This window comes from Streptopelia decaocto (genome assembly GCF_964273445.1).
Source record: "Streptopelia decaocto genome assembly, chromosome: 1".
NCBI classification, from domain to species: Eukaryota; Metazoa; Chordata; class Aves; order Columbiformes; family Columbidae; genus Streptopelia; species Streptopelia decaocto.
Genome location: NC_138663.1, coordinates 120,193,236 through 120,211,816, shown reverse-complemented (window position 1 = coordinate 120,211,816; position 18,581 = coordinate 120,193,236). Strand labels below are relative to the sequence as shown.

General features: G+C 40.5%; 1 protein-coding gene across 2 annotated transcripts in view; it reads left to right on the top strand.

Annotated features, from left to right (window-relative positions):
* Positions 1-15,429, top strand: part of MORC3 (MORC family CW-type zinc finger 3) — a 29,855-nt gene extending 14,426 nt beyond the window's left edge. For both annotated transcript variants that reach the window (XM_082044564.1, XM_082044565.1), the window contains exons 8-17: positions 169-288; positions 712-809; positions 6,594-6,698; positions 6,806-6,928; positions 7,046-7,120; positions 7,961-8,003; positions 9,311-9,498; positions 10,083-10,914; positions 11,353-11,516; positions 14,741-15,429. In XM_082044564.1, the coding sequence (XP_081900690.1) occupies positions 169-288; positions 712-809; positions 6,594-6,698; positions 6,806-6,928; positions 7,046-7,120; positions 7,961-8,003; positions 9,311-9,498; positions 10,083-10,914; positions 11,353-11,516; positions 14,741-14,894 (1,902 nt within the window). In that variant the 3' untranslated portion in view covers positions 14,895-15,429. The remainder of the gene's footprint in view (positions 1-168; positions 289-711; positions 810-6,593; positions 6,699-6,805; positions 6,929-7,045; positions 7,121-7,960; positions 8,004-9,310; positions 9,499-10,082; positions 10,915-11,352; positions 11,517-14,740) is intronic.
* Positions 15,430-18,581: the final 3,152 nt, after the last annotated feature.

The following is an 18,581-nucleotide window of genomic DNA, read 5'->3' as shown; positions in this document are numbered from 1 at the left end:
GATTTTTTGTTTGTGTTGGTTGGTTTTTGTTTTCTGTAAGGACATACTGAAGGAATTCCCTCAATATCAAAGAAGGTTCCGGGACCCAGTTTAGAATGAACACTCAGAGTAACTATATTTTTGTGTTACATGAGATTAACCAGATTTTTCCTTAATATCCAGTAAAAGGCTAAAACAGTAAGAATTACTTTTGGATTTAACTGCAGAAACAAAGATCATTATGGAATAATGATGTACCATAAAAACAGACTCATCAAAGCTTATGAAAGAGTTGGCTGTCAGTTAAAGGTAAGACATTAAAGCTCAAAAGTGTTTTAGCACCTTTAGAAATAATTTTCACTCAAACACTGATTTTTTTAAAAAAAGAATACGGATGGAAACTAGAATATTGATGTATCCCTTATGAAAGCACCTTTTTAGTTTGTGCAGCAGTTAAAAATAAAAATTGCTTACAATTTAATATAAGGTATGTTTTTGAAACTAAGCTTGATACACAAAGACCTGAGCATATACTTCCGGACCAAAAGAGGGTTGGAAGAGAGGATTTCTTATTCAGGTGGCTTGTGTCGAGAGTCTCCTTTTGGAGAGGAGTAGTAAGCCAGAAAATTGTTTGTACCTAGTATATCTAGCTTATAATTACCTGTGATAAACTCTTGCAGTATTAGCATAGAAGAAATGTTTTTTTTTCTGATAGATCTTAATTTCTTACAGGCAAACAACATGGGTGTTGGTGTAGTTGGGATTATTGAATGCAATTTTCTAAAACCAACTCATAACAAGCAAGATTTTGACTACACAAATGAGTACAGGTAAATGTATATTTTTAGGCAGACTTTGTATTGAATAGTGTTGTTCACTGTGAAGTACTTGACGATAAAGACTTCTTTTTTTCTAAGTTGTAAGAATAAAAGCATATGTTCCATCACTAAACTGTGTGACTGCTCTGAACAGTAGGGGTGGGATGTTTACATCTACACTGGTCATACTGCATTCATTGTGCAGTCTAGAGTATTATACACATCACTTTAAAGTGAGTGCCCTTAAAGTGGTTGGTTTCAATTCTGCTTCTCACTGATTGTAAAATGAGCACAGAATAGCTTATTGAAATGTGAATATTTGTATGGCATGTAACTAAAATTGTGGTGCGTGAATCCCACACTAAGATTTTTCAAAACATTTTTTGTTTGGTCTTTTTTTGGAAGAGCTTTGTGATATTTTTGCCCCCTTCTTCTCAATTTATTTCATAAGAGTTGACTTCAATGCCCTCAAATCCTCTGCTACCCAATAGAGCAGTTAAAGTACCTGACATCCTGAAGGCATCAGTGATTTGGGACATTGCTTCATTTTGGTTTTTATTTCTAACTCAGGGTTGCCACTTTTTCACGTTTCTGCATGCATCCCACCAGTCAGTATCTAGTGTGGTATTTCCTATAGTTAAATGATGAACCAGATTGGGAATCTAGTCTGATTTAAAACTTTGGAGGTGATAATTGTTTTTAAGCCAGGTGAATTTCCTAGTCTGTTTACGCTGCTCTGCTGTGAATCAGTTGTGCTGGCATTGGGGAAGAAGGAACATGAGGAGAGAAAGGCTACAGCAGCTGGGTGGCATTCAGGGATTGCTTCTTCCAAGCTCAGGATCAGAGCATCCCCACACGCAGGAAGTCAAGGAAGGGAGCCAGGAGGCCTGTGTGGTTAAATAGGGATCTATTGGGTATGCTCAAGCAGAAGAGGCAGGTTTACAGGTCATGGAAGCAGGGGCTGGCCACTTGGGAGGAATATAAGGCTGCTGTTAGAGGATGTAGGAAGGCAACTAGGATAGCCAAGGCCTCCTTAGAATTAAACCTGGTGAAAGCGGTCAAGGACAGCAAAAAGAGCTTTTTCAAATACATAGCAGATAAAACTAACACCAGAGGCAATGTAGGCCCACTGATGAATGGGGTGGGTGTCCTGGTGGCAGAAGATACAGAGAAGGCAGAATTACTGAATGCCTTCTTTGTCTCTGTCTACTCTGCCGGAGGCTGTCCTGGGGAGCCCTGTACCCCTGAGAACCGGGATGAAGCCAGGTCAATGGAGGAGTTTGCTTTAGTTGATGAGGACTGGGTTAGGGAGCAATTAAGTAGTCTGGACATCATAAATCCATGGGTCCAGATGGGATGCACCCGCGGGTGCTGAGGGAGCTGGCTGAAGTCATTGCTGGACCACTCTCCATCATCTTTGCCAAGTCTTGGGAAACGGGAGAGGTGCCTGAGGACTGGAGGAAAGCAAATGTCACTCCAGTCTTCAAAAAGGTCAAGAAAGAGGACCCAGGTAATTATAGACCAGTCAGCCTCACCTCTGTCCCTGGGAAAGTAATGGAATGGCTTGTCCTTGGTGCCATCTCAAGACATATCAAGGATAAGAGGATTATTAGGGGCAGTCAGCATGGCTTTACCAAGGGGAAGTCATGCTTGACCAACCTCATAGCCTTTTGTGAGAATGTAACAAGGTGGATAGATGATGGCAGAGCGGTGGATGTGGTCTACCTTGACTTTAGTAAAGCCTTTGACACAGTCTCCCATAGCATCCTAGTTGCTAAGTTGAGGAGGTGTGGTCTGGAAGATAGAGTAGTGAGGTGGATTGCAAACTGGCTTAAGGAGAGAAGCCAGAGAGTGGTAGTCAATGGTGCGGAGTCTAGTTGGAGGCCAGTATCTAGTGGAGTGCCTCAGGGGTCAGTACTGGGGCCAGTATTATTCAATATATTCATTAACGATTTAGACAAGAGAATTGAGTGTACTATCAGCAAGTTTGCTGATGACACTAAGCTGGGAGGAGTGGCTGACATGCCAGGAGGCTGTGCTGCCATCCAGCGGGACCTGGACAGGCTGGAGAGTTGGGTGGGGAATAACCTGAAGAAATTTAACAAGGGAAAGTGTAGAGTCCTGCGTCTGGGCAGGAACAACCCCAGGTTCCAGTATAGGCTGGGGAATGACCTATTAGAAAGCAGTGTAGGGGAAAGGGACCTGGGGGTCCTTGTGGACAACAGGATGACCATGAGCCAGCACTGTGCCCTTGTGGCCAGGAAGGCCAATGGCATCCTGGGGTGTATTAGAAGGGGGGTGGTTAGTAGATCGAGAGGGGCTCTCCTTCCCCTCTACTCTGCCCTGGTGAGACCCCATCTGGAGTATTGTGTCCAGTTCTGGGCCCCTCAGTTCAAGAAGGACAGGGAACTGCTGGAGAGAGTCCAGCATAGGGCAACAAAGATGATTAAGGGAGTGGAGCATCTCCCGTATGAGGAAAGGCTGAGGGAGCTGGGTCTCTTTAGTTTGGAGAAGAGGAGGCTAAGGGGGGACCTTATTAATGTCTGTAAGTATATAAAAGGTGAGTGCCATGAGGATGGAGACAGGCTCTTCTCAGTGGCAAACAATGATAGGACAAGGGGTAATGGGATCAAGCTGGAACACAAGAGGTTCCACTTAAATTTGAGAAGAAACTTCTTCTCAGTGAGGGTGACGGAGCACTGGAACAGGCTGCCCAGGGGGGTTGTAGAGTCTACTTCCCTGGAGACATTCAAAACCCACCTGGACACATTCCTGTGTAACCTCATCTAGGCGTTCCTGCTCTGGCAGGGGGATATCACATACTGTGATACTGTGATGAGTTACTGAAGCAGTTTTCAGGCTGAGGTGTAAAAACTGTCCAGGGAAAGTTTCCTGAATACTAGCCTTGAGAATTCTTCCACTCTGTATTACTTTTATTTGCTTTCATTATGAAAAGCCTATTTTCTGTTTTCTGTGCTGCTGCTTCTTAAGGCGTATTAAGAGCAGCCACCTCTTCCAGCAGCTCTGTCCCAGGACTCCCTCCTGCCTGGCCATTGGAGCCCAGCCCAGGGACCTGGGGTCTCTGCCCAGGCTGAGGGACACGACTGACACTCTCCTGTGTGCAGGTTCAGCCAGTAGTGAAGCTGAGCTCATGTCCCAGGACACGTTTCCCCCCACCAGCAGGCACATGGGCTGTGATTCACAGTCTTGCTCCAGCTGCCAGCACTGAGCCCCTCACTCATGCTTGTCCACCCCAGGAGCTGGTTTTTTGGGGGGACACATTGTTCCTGCCTCAGTGGGTGGCAGCTGAGACCACACACTCTGTCTTGGACCTAGGGCTGGCACTAAATCCACTTGTGCACACACAGCTCTCACCAGTAGCTGAGACTTAGTCTTTGCTGTACACATATGTGCTGGGTAGAGAATGAGATTATGTAGGCAGTTAAGAAAATATTAAATAAGATAGTACAGACTCTGGTGATCAGGGTCAGGGCTCAGCCAGACAACTGTACTCACCGAACCTGTTTTACATGAAACCAGCAGCTTTTTACCCTCTTCTATCTACGCCTCTATTTGTTCCTCCCCACTCCTGCTTTCCCATGCACATTGCTGCATCAGTGGGCATAGTTCTACTGACCCTTCTCCAAACATTCTGGACCCTCAAGTTTGCATCCTTATCAGTTGCAAAATCCCCGTTTGTCTGCAGTTTTTTGATAGTCCATCAATTAGTGTGACTGACCAGGTTTGTTTCTGGTTCTTTTCTTTGTTAATGCTATTTAGTCAAGTTTTATGACTGTGTTTATCTTCTTCCCTTTCTTTATCTTCCCCCCAAAAAAAAAACAAACATTCTCACACTCCACATATCCATAACAGTGTGACTGACCAGGTTTATTCTTATCACTACCTCCCTTGTCAGGTTTGTCTGTGTTGTTTTTGGCTCCTTTGTGCACTTAGAAGGAAAGTGCTTGCCCTTTTATGTGCCCTAACACTTGCTTTCAATGTGGACTTAGAAATTCGGGGTATTGACTTGCAAACATAGTTGGGGTGAACTTTGGCAGGAGAAGTCATTACCTTTTCCAAGGTGCATGCTTTGCCCATTAACCAGCTGTGGTTCAGCTTCCACTGGCAACCTGATCTGTTCACAGAGCCTTTCCTGTATTGCTGATTTATATGCAGCTCTGCAGATAAAGATAACCCAGAAACCACACCAGAATGCTGTAATAAACAGAGCTGTTAATTGCAGCAGTTGAGAGGTTATAGCAAGATAAATCTGGTCATTCCTGCTGTTGAAACAGCAGTCTTCTGGAGGAGGCGCAGCAACAAGGCTGATAGCTGCTGCAGCCACTACAGTTCAGTCTCCTTGTATCTTTTAAACAGCACCCACAGTTTGTGCTGCTCTGTGCAGTGGTGTTGTGAACTTTAAACAGTTCTCGTGTTTCTACCACCGTTGTGCCAGCAGAGCCATTCATGAGAACACATGGTAAAGCAGATCAGGGAAATCAGTCAAACTGGAAAATAGCTCTTGTGTTAGGTTTTTCAATATAAATGTTCTGTGAACCATTTCCTCTGCGGTGGCACTAACAGTTCTCTTGGCAGACGAGGAGGAACTGGGAATGCCGCAGGATAGTCATTTGTGTTGACCAAGGTTTGCACGATGTTCCCACAGGCTGGCACAGTGAGCATTGAATGCTTTTTACTTGTTTCTTTTTTAAAAGTACTTGTAGTGTGGGCATAGCGATACTACACATAAAAGATCTTTTATAAAGGTTTTTCTGCAAAGACTGCTACAGGTTTTCAAAAGGTAGTGTTCCAGCCCAAAACAAACATAAAACTGATGTTGTAATTTCATTATTAGTGTAAGCTGACCTGTCCTTCTTCCCTCTCCAGAAGAGAGGTGATCCCATACATGCATTGCTGCTCATTTCTGCATGTGTGGTACTTCTTTTTTTGGCACAGAAATTCATTATTTGGGTTCAGAGGTGATCTAGATCAAAACTCTCTTGGTCAGACTAATTCATTGCAGAAACTTTTGTTAGCTCAAGGGGTGAGGTGGTGTAGGTGTTGGAAAAAGCCAGGCAGGGAGGGGCTGACTTTCAGATTCTGGTTACCCAGGCACTTTCCTCAGACATAAATTCAGCATGCTGGCAAGAGACAGTCTTACCTTGACCTCACCTGTGGGGCCTGTTGTTCTTCCACACCACTCCCTCCTGTGTGTGCCAGCTATTGTAGTCATCGAACTGCATGATGAACCCTGATCAGGAAACTAATCCAGCTAAAAATTAACCTAGGGCAAGACTGGCCTGCTCCTTTTAGTGGTGTGTAGACTTTATACTACTTTAAAGTGGTCATATGTTTACAATCTCCATGTAGTATTGTTGCATGTCAACTTAGAGCAGTCATGAACCTGCAGTTAATGGCAGTACAGAAACATCAGCCAAATACACAGCTGGGTACTGGGTTGACAGAGGTGAGTTTGTATTTGTTTCTTCTATGACTGAGGCTGAACTGGTTAGGTAGCCTCAGAGTTTGCACTGTACACTCACAGCGCTTCTGAATTGAGTGCTCTTGGTTTCAGTCTTTGTCTCTGCTCCAACTTGTATTTCCAGAACTTCTTTGCTGACAAACATGACTTCACACAATTCCTAGTTTCTAGGGTTTTCTAAAAGCAAAAAGCTTACTGTTGTGCAAATAGAAATATTAGAGTGGTTCATACATTTATTCTTTCACTGTAGTTTATAAAGTTTCTTTCTGTGCTAGGATTTGATTACTTAAGGTGGTCTTTTAAAAACTTTTCAGACTTACAATAGCAGCATTAGGAGAAAAGCTTAATGATTACTGGAATGAAATGAAAAGGAAGAAAAACGAAGAGTATCCATTAGCTTTGCCAGTTGAGGAGATACAGTGAGTATCACTTCTAAATAGAAGGATTTTACATACTGTTATTACTGATTTACACTCAGTCATGAAAATGAACTTTTCATGTGAAAGTTATATTTTTTCCACTACAGAAAACAGCCTGATCAGACATGGGTACAATGTGATGGATGTCTGAAATGGCGGAAGCTGCCAGATGGAATAGAGCACTTGCCAGAAAAGTGGTACTGCTCACTGAACCCTGACCCACAATTCCGGTAAAATTAGATTTCAATCAGTATCTAAATACTGCTTTTAGTTTTAATTTTTTCACCTGTTATAAGCACAGATATTAAGCTCTTTCTGTCACTTCTTTTTTCCTCTCCTTAACTCAGGGATTGTAATGTGCCAGAAGAACCAGAAGATGATGACTTAATACATCCCACATATGAGAAAACTTATAAGAAAAAGTGAGTACTAGAGACTTTTTTACAAGTGTCTCAACACTAGAAATGGAATGTGAAAACTAAATACCCTTTTATTTCACCTATGGTATAATTGCAGCTCTCTGGGAATATATCCAGACAGACAATAATGCCCTGAAATCAAGACTTGATTGTGGCAGTGAATAGATGAATAGCACTGTTCATTTCTGTTATTAGCATCTTGGCATCACATTCAAATTTATCTCTTGGACTTAATACCTGCTACCCTCCTAAATCAAAGTTAGGAAAGTTATAATGAAAGGGGCGTCTCATTTAATAACTACTGGGAAAAGCAATGCAGCAGTTGCCATTCAAGTACAGCTCTCAGAGGGGTGTTTTTTACAGTAGTCAGTGACATGAGAGTGGTTGGGAATGTTGGAGAAGCAAGCTACTAGGGCTGTTAGGAGACCTCGTCTAGGTAACTATTATTTTCAAGGTCCGTGTTGAAGCGTCTGAATATCTCAGTACATTAATTTAAGCATAGGAGGATTCTTAGCTGAGGTGTATGGAAAAAACAGATGAGTAATTTTAACTGGTGTTGCATTCTACAAGTGGGAGTTTGGGGTTTTTTCAATTTTTTAAAATAAATCTTAATCTGAGAGAGAACTTGTTTGAAGTTAAGCTAACTTTAAGCTATACTAGCTTCTGAGTTCATGCAGAAGGAAAACTTTCATTCAATAAACCAGAATTCATTAGAACTTCACTGTATTTAGCTGAGATAAGAAGTATTATGTGCTTTTAGATTTTGTGGTTGGTTTGGTTTTGTAACGAATTAACACTTTGAATCTAAGCCCTCAATATTTTTTTTTCCTTCCTGCTGTGCAGAGACAGGGAAAAACTGAAGAAGCGACTAGAGTACAACTACCAGGTAACTCTTGAAGTTGATGGGAAACTGATTTCAGTAGCTTCTTGCTGGCAACAATACTATGCACTTTGATCAAATAGGCCAGGATTTGAGTTAGTTTGCTTTAGCTGGTGGCCAACCAGTTGGTTCAACATTCTGTTTTGTTTTGATTGCTGTACAGGTTATGCTCACTATTAGTAAACCAAAAATCCCCCATCTTTGCTGTCCAATGATTGAAAATACACCATTGCTTTCCATGTGGTACCTAAGAAAGAGTTTGAGAGGGACAAAGCTGTCATAAAACAGTACTAGAAAATATGTCAGAGTCTCATGCCTGTTTTTATGGCATGATGTGATTATTTAAAGTGGATTTGTTGTAGCAAGATGTGATGAGGATGTGGAAGTAAAGATGCCCTTAAAACTGAGGCAGGGGGTGGGGATAGACAGACCTGTAGTAGCTATACTGTTGCAAGGAGACACTCAATTCAAATTAAATACAGATGTAAATCAATAAAGTTGGGTGATGAGAATGTGTAAATTGGAACTCAGAATCACATTTTCTACATGTGATTTAGCTTAATTGCTTTCAAAGTAAAGTGCTAATCTAAGATCACTGCATGTCTGGAGAAGTTATTTTGCATTTGCTGTTTTAACCTATATACTTCATTGTATTAAGTCTTCTGCCATTACTTTTACCCAAGTACAAAAGTAATTTCTAAAAGTAAAGTATTGTTCATTTGAGACAAACTGATTTAGTTATGAGCAGCTTTAACAGAGGTGGCTGCCCATACTTTGTGTATGATGGTCAGATTTTCACGCAGTGATAAAGCCTGGGAAAAGCTCTTGTCTGAGATTCAACATGGTACTTGAAAATAGCTGTATCTAGAGAAAAACTTGTAAGATCAGAAAGCTTCTTTCTGGCAGCAACAAATCTGTGCATGGAGAGGAGCATGTAGGTGGTGTACAGTATTCAAATTACTTTGGGAAATCTGCCAGAAGTCTGTAATTGTGATATCGAACTTGCTGCTTTCTAATGATGTTGTATGTCTTAAACCAGCATGAAGAAAACACTTCACACACATCAGTAGAGTTTGGGCGCAGAGTCTCTGTGATCACTAAGTTAAGAAAACTGGGGTTTGCAATGTGGAGTCTACTTAACCTTTCTTATTGCAAAATACTGAGCCTGGGTTCAAGGAGATCCTTGTAGTATGCATAAGAAATGTCAGTCAGAGTTTTAGGTGTTGGCAGATAGCTAGGAGAGCTGCTTAAACCTATTCTGAATAATCTACTAATGTTTGTTTCTCTTCATTCTTAACAAAATTATCTTATAGATAAATAATGAAATGTTTTTAAAAACACCCGTCTCTACAAGTAAAGACTTCAAAGCATTCTCAGTTGTGAGTGGAAAGGAAGCTGTTCCAAGATCACTTTTACCAGAAACATCAAATGCTTCTGTCAAAAGACCTCTGCTTCTTTTAAATAGATCAGTATCTTCACCTCATTCTGATTCTGATAACAGGTTAGTGAACCTGTGCAAAGTAGATTCCTATTTCTTTCTAAAATTAATAACCTGTTAATGAAAACGATGGTGTTGAGTGCAGTCCCATCTTCAGGCAATAGCTGCCAAAATTCATGTGTCACTTTTGGGAGTATAGGAAGCAACGAGTGGATTAAAGGTACCGTTGATGTACAAAAGTGAATGCAGCACAAAATACTGTGCACTGGCAAGGAAAATTGCTTAGTTATTTCTCTGTTTAGGAAAAGACTGTGTCGTGTTAACCACACTCAGCTGTATGTTTTCCTTAACTTCTTTTGGTTAAGGAATGGGTTCAAGGGGATGTTGCTGCAAATACTGAATCTGAGTCAGTTTCAAAATAATGTATGAAAGTAATAATTTAGTGTGCAGATGGCAGCCACTTGTTTTTACAGGAAAGATATTTAGTCTGGCAACTCATCTTAAAATGCTATACAAGGAGACATCCCATTCTAGTTATTGTGTGGCAGTTTTTAATAGTGCGTATAGAAACACTAACCACTGTTTGAAACAAAAGACTTTGCAGTATTTGAGCATTACAATAATCAGTTTAATATTTTGCTTCTCAGTGTTAAACGGAAGGCACCTAGTTCTGTGACACCTGTGTCTTTAAAGACACCTCGATTAAATGACAGAACGTTCAACAGCCATGATGATGATGATGATGATGAAGATGTCATTATTTTAGAGGAGAGCAGTACGCCAAAGCCTTCAGCAGATTCTGATGTTCCTGTAGTAAAAACTGAAAGTGTTAATTTGCATCAAGAGGAGAAGCAGCAGGAAAACTGCAGTGTTGGAGAAGGTTGCAGTGCAGCTGCTTCAGAATCAAGAAGTGAACAGTTGACCTCAGCGACACAGACAGAGCTCCCGACATTAGTCGTTAAAAAGGAAGAGGTGGAAGATAATACTGAGATTCAAGTTCCCAGGACAGAGATGGAAGCTAAACAGCACAACGTTAATGATGCTTCTGAGACATCTGTAAATCTTGAAAACGAACTGAAAAATCAGCTGCAATTATTAAGCAAAGAAAAAGAAATGTACCAAGCCAAATGTGAAGCATTAACCAAACAAGTAGAAACACTGGAACAGAGGATTTTAGAAATGACTAATAAGTATGTAAAAAAAGAAATGTGCCATCAGTCAACTGAGACAATTCCATTTGAAGAGGAAAACATTCATGGAAGAAGTTTGGCAGAAGTGACCATTCTCCATGAACAGGCCTTAGAAGAAATAGCAAAACTAAAGGAACAATGCAGTACCCTGCAGAACTTAAAAACTGAATGCAGCAAGTGTGCTGATGGTGAAAATAAAAGTGAGGTAGATGAGATTGCTGTACAACTGGATGATGTTTTCAGGCAACTGGACAAGTGCAGCATCGAGAGAGACAGATATAAAAGTGAGGTATGTTTGTTAAAACAGTAATATTCTTCAAATTAACAATTAACTTATTTTTATTTTTTAATGGGTGTTTCATAGCAGTTCTAGTACACAATGTGTTGTATAGTTTGGTCCACTAACTAATCAAGCCACTTAAATGGGGGAAGAAATACTAAATTTTGCTTCTGTAGATAGAAATAAGCAAACTTGGGAGAGACTGGAAGGCTCCAAGTGGCTCTGTCAGGCAAGAGTGAGCAGGCTTAGAGGCAGCACACATACAGTGGTTCAGCTGACAGCTGGCTATTTTAAAGCAGTTTGTCTAGGTTGTCATATTGTAAAATATCAGTGAAAAGTTAATGAAAAGCAGTCAACTTATACAAATTTTAATCATTTAGTTTTAAGTTGTCTTTAATTCATAATAATTTTATTGGATATTTTAAATTATTTTTATTTACTTGCCAGGTTGAACTACTAGAAGTGGAAAAAAATCAAATTGCCTGTCAATGTGAAGAACTCAAAGCAGAAATCGCACAGTTAAAAGCTTCAATTCCACAAGCAGTAGCACGTGCAAATGATTCTACCACCAGTAATGTAGAAGACTCTGTAAATTTTTCTGATGGAGAAAGGTATCAATTTTGTTCTTTCTAGACTATATTTCAAGCAAGATTTTGACTGGCTGATTGTAAACAAAACATCTTGATGAAGGTCGTGTCTGATAATCATATAATAAAATGTGATGCTTGGAATTCCTTTCTGCTGCCTCTTGTGACTCCTAACTAAACTTTTTTTATTGAGTGATTTATTTATTTTTATGATTTAGGTATTTGTGTGAGCAGGGCTGGCCATTGCACAACAGAATGCTATACTGACACTTCTTAAAAATATCAAAAATGCTATGTAGTTTCTAGACACAACTTGTGGAACAAGGAGAGATAAAGGAGGCAAGAAAGAAGGTGCTCATAAGCTTATGCTGTGTAGCTGAGCTTCATTTTTATATTCTGTTTTTCTTTCTTGGATCAATAGTACTCTACTGAAAACAGTTTGGTTTTGAAACTTGCCTTTCCTGTAAGAACTTCTTGCTGCAGACCAATCCTATGGATCTGGGTTGCATCCAGAGCGTATTTTTGAACTAAACTATTATTTTGAACTCACAGAGAGTTGCAGCTCTCAGTTAATATAATAGGAATAGCAAACACACAAAAGAAGTGCATGTACCAGATGGTAGCAGGGATGAGCAGTCCAGCAGGAATACAGGCACACTACCTAGGCATGTAGGATGGAATTGAAAGCCAGAGCTCAGCTGGAGTTATAACTGGCAAGACCTGTGAAGGCAAACGAACCAGAAGGTCTTGTGTAAGCACAGTACCAGCAACAGGGTAGCTAAGGAAAATGTGGGCCTCCTGCTCAGTGGATCACATCCTCAGTTGCAAAGGGCATGAGGTATATGAGGCACAGATTAGTGGGGTACCCAGTATTTTCTTCCTTTTTTTAGTCGTGAGGTCTGCCCTCTGGCCACCCAGGTTCCTGAGCCAAGTGGTGATCTTCGGGAGTGAAGCATTAGCTGTGATTAAAAAGTGACTGAATTAAGGGACCATTTAATAAATTTGACATACACAAGTCTGTGGGACCAGATGAAATGCATGAGAGGGAGCTGGCTAATTGATGGAGAGTTGGCCTTGCAATGACATCTCCAAAAGGTTGTGGCAGTTAACATTCCTGATGCCTGGAAAAGGTAGTTGCCATGCCCATATTTAGGACGGGCAGAACTACAGGCTGGTCAGTGTAGCCTCAGTCCCTGGGAAGACCATGGAGCAAATCTACCTGGAAGACACCTGCAGGCCCATGATAGTCAAGACTATTAGGAACAACCAGCATGGATTTACTGGGGGCAAAGGGTGCCTCTGCAGCCTCATTGCCTTTTACAATGAGTTGATCAGCTCTGTGGATCTTCATTTTAGCAAAGCTTTCAACGTGGGCTGCCATAATACCATGATAGCAAAGCTTGTGAGGTGTGGTTTGGATAGGTAGACTAGGAGGTGGGTCATAAAACTGGCCAAATTGCTGAGCTCATGGATCAACACCAAGGCCAGTAATGGTGAATGCCTTCATTAATGACCTTAGATGATGGAGCAAAGTTAACTCAGTAAATTTATGATGACATCAAATTGGAGGGAACCATTAATACTCTGGAGGGTAGGGGTACTGTTGAGGGACCTTGACAAACTAGAAAACTGTGCTGAAAGAAACCTCCTGGAAATGCAACAAAGGCAACTGCAAAGTTCTGCACCTACCTCATGAAGTTGAGCAAGCTGGAGACTACAAATAAGAAAGCAGTTTGGAAGATGGCCTGTGAGGCTGGTGGACTTAAAGTGGAATGTGAGTCAGCAGCGCACTCTTGTGGTGGGACAGCCCCATGGCTACTGGGCTACATTGGCAAGAGTTCAGCCAGCGGTTTGAGGGAAGTGATTCTTCCCTAATGTTGGTCGTTGTGAGACCAAACATGGACTACTTTCTCCAGTTTTGGGTTCCCTGGTGTAGGAATGACACTGGCATATTGAAGCAAGTCTACGGAAGGGCCACCAAGATGGGTAGGGGCCTGGAGCATCTGGTATAGAAGAGGAAGCTGAGGGAAATAGCCTTGCAAAGAGTGGGTCTTCTTCAAATCCTGTTGCTCTCTTCTGCTGCTTAATGAGAGGATATAGAAAAGATGAAGTGTCAAGTTTAAGGACATGAAGCCAGCCTCTTCCCATGAGCACAGTGACAGGCTGAGAGGCAATAGACAGAAGCTGCAACAAGGGAAATTCTGTTTCAATATGAGAGAAGAAGAAAAGTCTTCACAGCGAGGGTAGCCAAACCCTGGAAAAGGAACCCAGGGAGATTGTGGAATCTCAGTTTTTGGAGATTTTCAAGATACAAGAAGGTACTAAGCAACCTGGTCTGAGTTAGCTCTGCTTTGAATGTGTTTTAGAGGAAGGAAGAGTGGACTGGATGATTTCCAGAGACCCCTTTCAATCTAATTTTTTCTGTCGCTAAATTTTCCCTTCATCTGCCAGCATTTAATTTTCTCTTAGAGCATCTGACTTCTGCTTCCTAAAAGAATTAGCAAATATATGCAGGAGTTATAAGTAACTTACATCCCAGTAGGACTTGTGGTGGGATGGCACTGTGAAGACTGGCAACCAGAGGTAATGAAGGAACTGATGGTAGAAGGAAGTGCTCAAGAGAAGGGATGGGTAATTTGAAAGCAATTCAGTCAGGAGGAGCACAGAGCAAGGGGATCCCGAAAAGAAAGCAAAAAGAAGAGGCATAGCATTTTCCTGTACTGTAACTCTTACCTTACTACTTAACTCTTACCTCTTTATATTTTAAAGCCTTTGAACAAAGTACTCTTTCTTGCCGCCTTCTCTCTTCTTTTGCTCCTCTAGGTGATAGTAGTTTGTGCTTCTAAATGTTTAAAAATACTGGGGTTTAATATTGTTTTGAGAAATTAAAAAAGTGTTGTGGGATAAAGGATTGTGTTTGTACTTATTTCCTACCTTAAATAAAAGCACTCAGAAATATTTCTGTTCTGTTTTGGGAAAGGCACAATTCAGTTTAGCCCTTAGTATTTGTTTGAAACTAAGGGAATATATGGCTTCAAAATGAAAACTCAAGAGGCTTAGCTTTGAAAAACTGGTAGATTTTGAAATTATCTTGATACAGCTTTAACTGCATCAGTTTTTTTGTTGGTTTATGGAAGTACTGTACAGAGCCTTTCCAGTAGAGAGTGTTAGTCCAGCTTTGTTAAATAAATTACTGTGTGTTTTAAAACTTTATCTACATCTAATAATATCTAACTATTTCTTCACAGCCTGAAACTACGTTCTCTTCGAGTGAATGTTGGACAACTTCTGGCTACAATCATGCCCGATTTAGACTTGCAGCAAGTAAATTATGATATTGATGTAGTGGATGAAATTTTAGGACAAGTTGTAGAACAAATGCATGAAATTAGTAGTACTTAAGATTTTAGCAGACTCTTACTTGATCTTATGTTATAATCTTTGTGTAGGTTCAAAATTGTATATAGTGCATCCTTACTTTATATATTTGACATAGTTTGATCAATAAGTGTACATACCCTAAGCGTTTAGGTGTTCCCACGGATGAAGTGGGTGTTATCTTCACTTGCTCTTAAAGGAACACTGTCAATATTGACCAAGCGTGATGTACTTAATTAAGGATTTTGCTTTAAAATGTATTTGTAATTAAATTTGCAAATATTTTTATTAGGAATCTTAATACTTTTCTACAAAAGCTTTTTTGTTGACTTTTGATCTTCTATAAGCATTAATATTTGCAATTATTTCCTCTTTGGAAATCTGAGTAGTGAAATATGTTAAAAATGCAAAAAAAAAAAAGAGCCTTCCTTGATTTCCTTCTCCAAACAAACCTTAGTAGTGTTGTTGTATACTACAGTATTGTTTCATTGCTATCAGCAATGTTGTATTGTTGCATTAATGGGATAGAAATGTAACTAGTAAATGAAAATTTTGGCCATATGGGTAATATTTGTGTTTTACTATGTTGTGGTTTAATCCCAGCCAGCAACTAAGCACCACACAGCCGCTCGCTCACCCACCCTGCCCCCCCAGGGATGGAGGAGAGAATAAAAAACCTTGTGGGTTGAGATAAACACAGTTTAATAAGATAGTAAAGGAGGAGAGAAGAAGAAGAATAACAAAAGAACATCCAGTACAAAACAAGTGATGCACAGTGCAATTGCTCACACTCAGTGATCAGTGCCCAGCCCCTCCTCAAGCACCAATTGTCATGTGGTACAGAACATCCCTTTGGGCAGTTTGGGTCAGCTGTTCCGGCTGTGCCCCTCCCAGGTTCTTGCACACTCCTCACATTTTCATTAGCAAGCCCGTATGAGAAGCTGAAAAGTCCTTGACTGCTTAGCGACAACTAAAACATCAGTGTATTACCAACATTATGCTTACTCTAAACCCAAAGCACAGCACTATTCCAGCTGCTAGGAAGAAAATTATCTCAGCTGAAATCAGGACATACTACCAAAAGAAGAAAAATTCTTTAAGGGTTTTATCCTGAAAACTGATGATCTTTGGCTCCCATTTGGGTTTTTTGATGTCATTAAAGAAGATTATTTGTACATAGTTTTGCAGCATAAACAACGGCATGGGCTATGGCTAGGATATGTCATCCTTTTCAGTGATGGAACCACATGCCTATTTGCATTCTGCCCTTGCCACTTCATTGTTGTTTCCTGTTTCCAAGAACAAGAGGGATCTTCAGCTCTACCCTATAGCTCCCCTTCGAACGCAGCAGTGCTGGTTCACAAGTCCAGCTATGTACCAGTACACGGCTTCAATCGTCAGATTTCACAGAGCTCTTGTCTACATTTTGCCAAGTCAAGGGCAACTGGTGGAATGGGGAGCATCCTGGTCGACCATTGGAGAGAACAAGCTGGGGTGGGATATCCAAAGCAAGGTGGGATTCCTGGGCAACCTCTGCTTGGCATCAAACGCTACCTCTTGAGACCTGAAGGAGCTTTCTTCAGGGAAGCCCAGTGCTGAACAGGATTTACATAGAGTTTCTATGATGTATGCAAATGCTTATATACATTAAGTCAAAAAACTCCAAATCATTGCAGTATTAAACATACAGTCTTCCTTGGAGTCTTTCAGTCTGAGATATGAGGGTTGAGATTCGTCTCCAAAACTTACCTTCCTATTGGTAGTAATGCTGAGTATGAATAAGTCAGACTACTAAATTCTTTACTAAATCAGTCAAAGTACTTTGTTTCCTTATCGGTAGTGTTAACTGCTACAGAGTGAGCTAAAGGTGAAAATGTTCAATGCTGTCTTAAAGCTTAGACATCTTTTATTATAGGTGAGATAGGGGAGTCCCTCCCCCCCTCCCCCCTTTTTTTTTTTTTGGTAAATGTTTTATAGTGACTTTTAAGCCACTAGTTCTGTGCTCTAATGCTCATGGAAAAACTTCTTGGAAGAAATGGTAGAGAGAAATCACCATTAAGATGGTGACAGTATTCTCAGTCAGGTTTTCTTTTGAAGTCATCAGGAATGAGAAGAGAGGTGGCAAAGATATCAAATCCACATTTTACTTTGTGGTGGTATTTGTTATCCAAACGGTGATCAAGCAAAACGGTTCTTGCTTTTAAAAAATTTAAAAATCATGAAATAGTGTTCAATGCGTTCATTCCTATGGAGTATCTTTTTTTTTTTGTAGAGCAAACATTTTTTGGCTTTTGTACCACTCTTGTCCTGAATTAATTAGATTATGTTTTCATTGTAGTTCAGTCAGTTTCTTTCAATGGGCAGTATTTCCATTTTAAGATACTATCTATTCTAATATGCCAATAAGGATAATGCAGTACTGTTGTACCTTATAATGGATACATTGAATGTTTGATTTTTGAAGAGTTGGCTGTAATATAACTGTATGACTTTTTTAAAGTTTATATTTTCCATTTATCGGTGTGTAGTTTTCCATTTCTTAATCATTATTTATTATGTTTCATCAGATTCTGTAGTTGAATTTCTTATAGACAACTGTCAAAATATAGCATATGTCTATATTAAAAATGGCAAATTTACACTGTACATTTGCACTTTGGAGAACAGTGGACTAATGGAAATGGGGTTTATTCACTTGTTAAAATGTATTTTTTGTAAACAATTAAAAAATATATAAATCTGAGTTTGCTGGATCAAAACTTGTACGTGATCAAATGCAATGTTTTTGTTTATAAATAAACACTATGCAGAATGGCTAATGCATATGGCTTATTTTAAGTATTCAGTCTTATGAGAAAGCTGGCTCAGTCTGGCTTTGAGCAGAAGACTTGGGGACACGAAGCATGCCATCAGACCACGTAGCCATCCTGAGTGAGCCCCAAAACAGCTGGCTGGCTCTGCTTCTTCAGACGGTCATTTTTTATGGGGAATTCTGTTATGCAAAGGCAGGATTGTTACTGTAATAGGACAAAACTGTTTTTCGAGGCCTTGTTAGAGAGCTGTTGACTGTGGTACTAGGGCAGAAGTGGCAGGAACGCAAAGGTAAGAGGTAGGAAGTTGGGACCACCTACCTCTTAGGGTGACAGTAGGGTCTCGGATCAGATCTGATCAGCTCTCCTCCTGAAATTTTACCCTTAGGCTGGTTGATCAGTTCCCCACCATGACAGACTCAAGTTCTTGCAGATGTTTTTGTGGCTTTTTTTTGTGGGTGAGGCAGACTGTTCTTCCCTGACCAGTACTTGATCATCTAATAAAGACAACTAATAAAGAGACAGCAGTGGGCAAGATAGTGTTGTGGAAAGGGTTGCACCAGGTTTGGAAACGTTCTGGATGTGGAAAAAGCAGTGCTGTTATAATCCAGGATATGTGTTAACTCAATTTTAAGGAAGTTCCTGGTTTGAATATATGGATATACTTCCATACACTTATTACCTAGTTAAGCAAAGGTGGACCCTCAAAGCCGGTTCAAGCCAGAAGATAAGGGAGCTGTGATCATCAGCAGAAGTTGCATCCCTAGAGATATGTAAAGGAATGGCACATCTAGAGACAATAAACAGCAGAATGTCAGAACCTGCTGTTTTCGCTGTTGCCACGGAGACCAAGGAGTTTTTCAGCTTTCCAACTGCAGGTACAAATAGTGCCTGGGAGGAA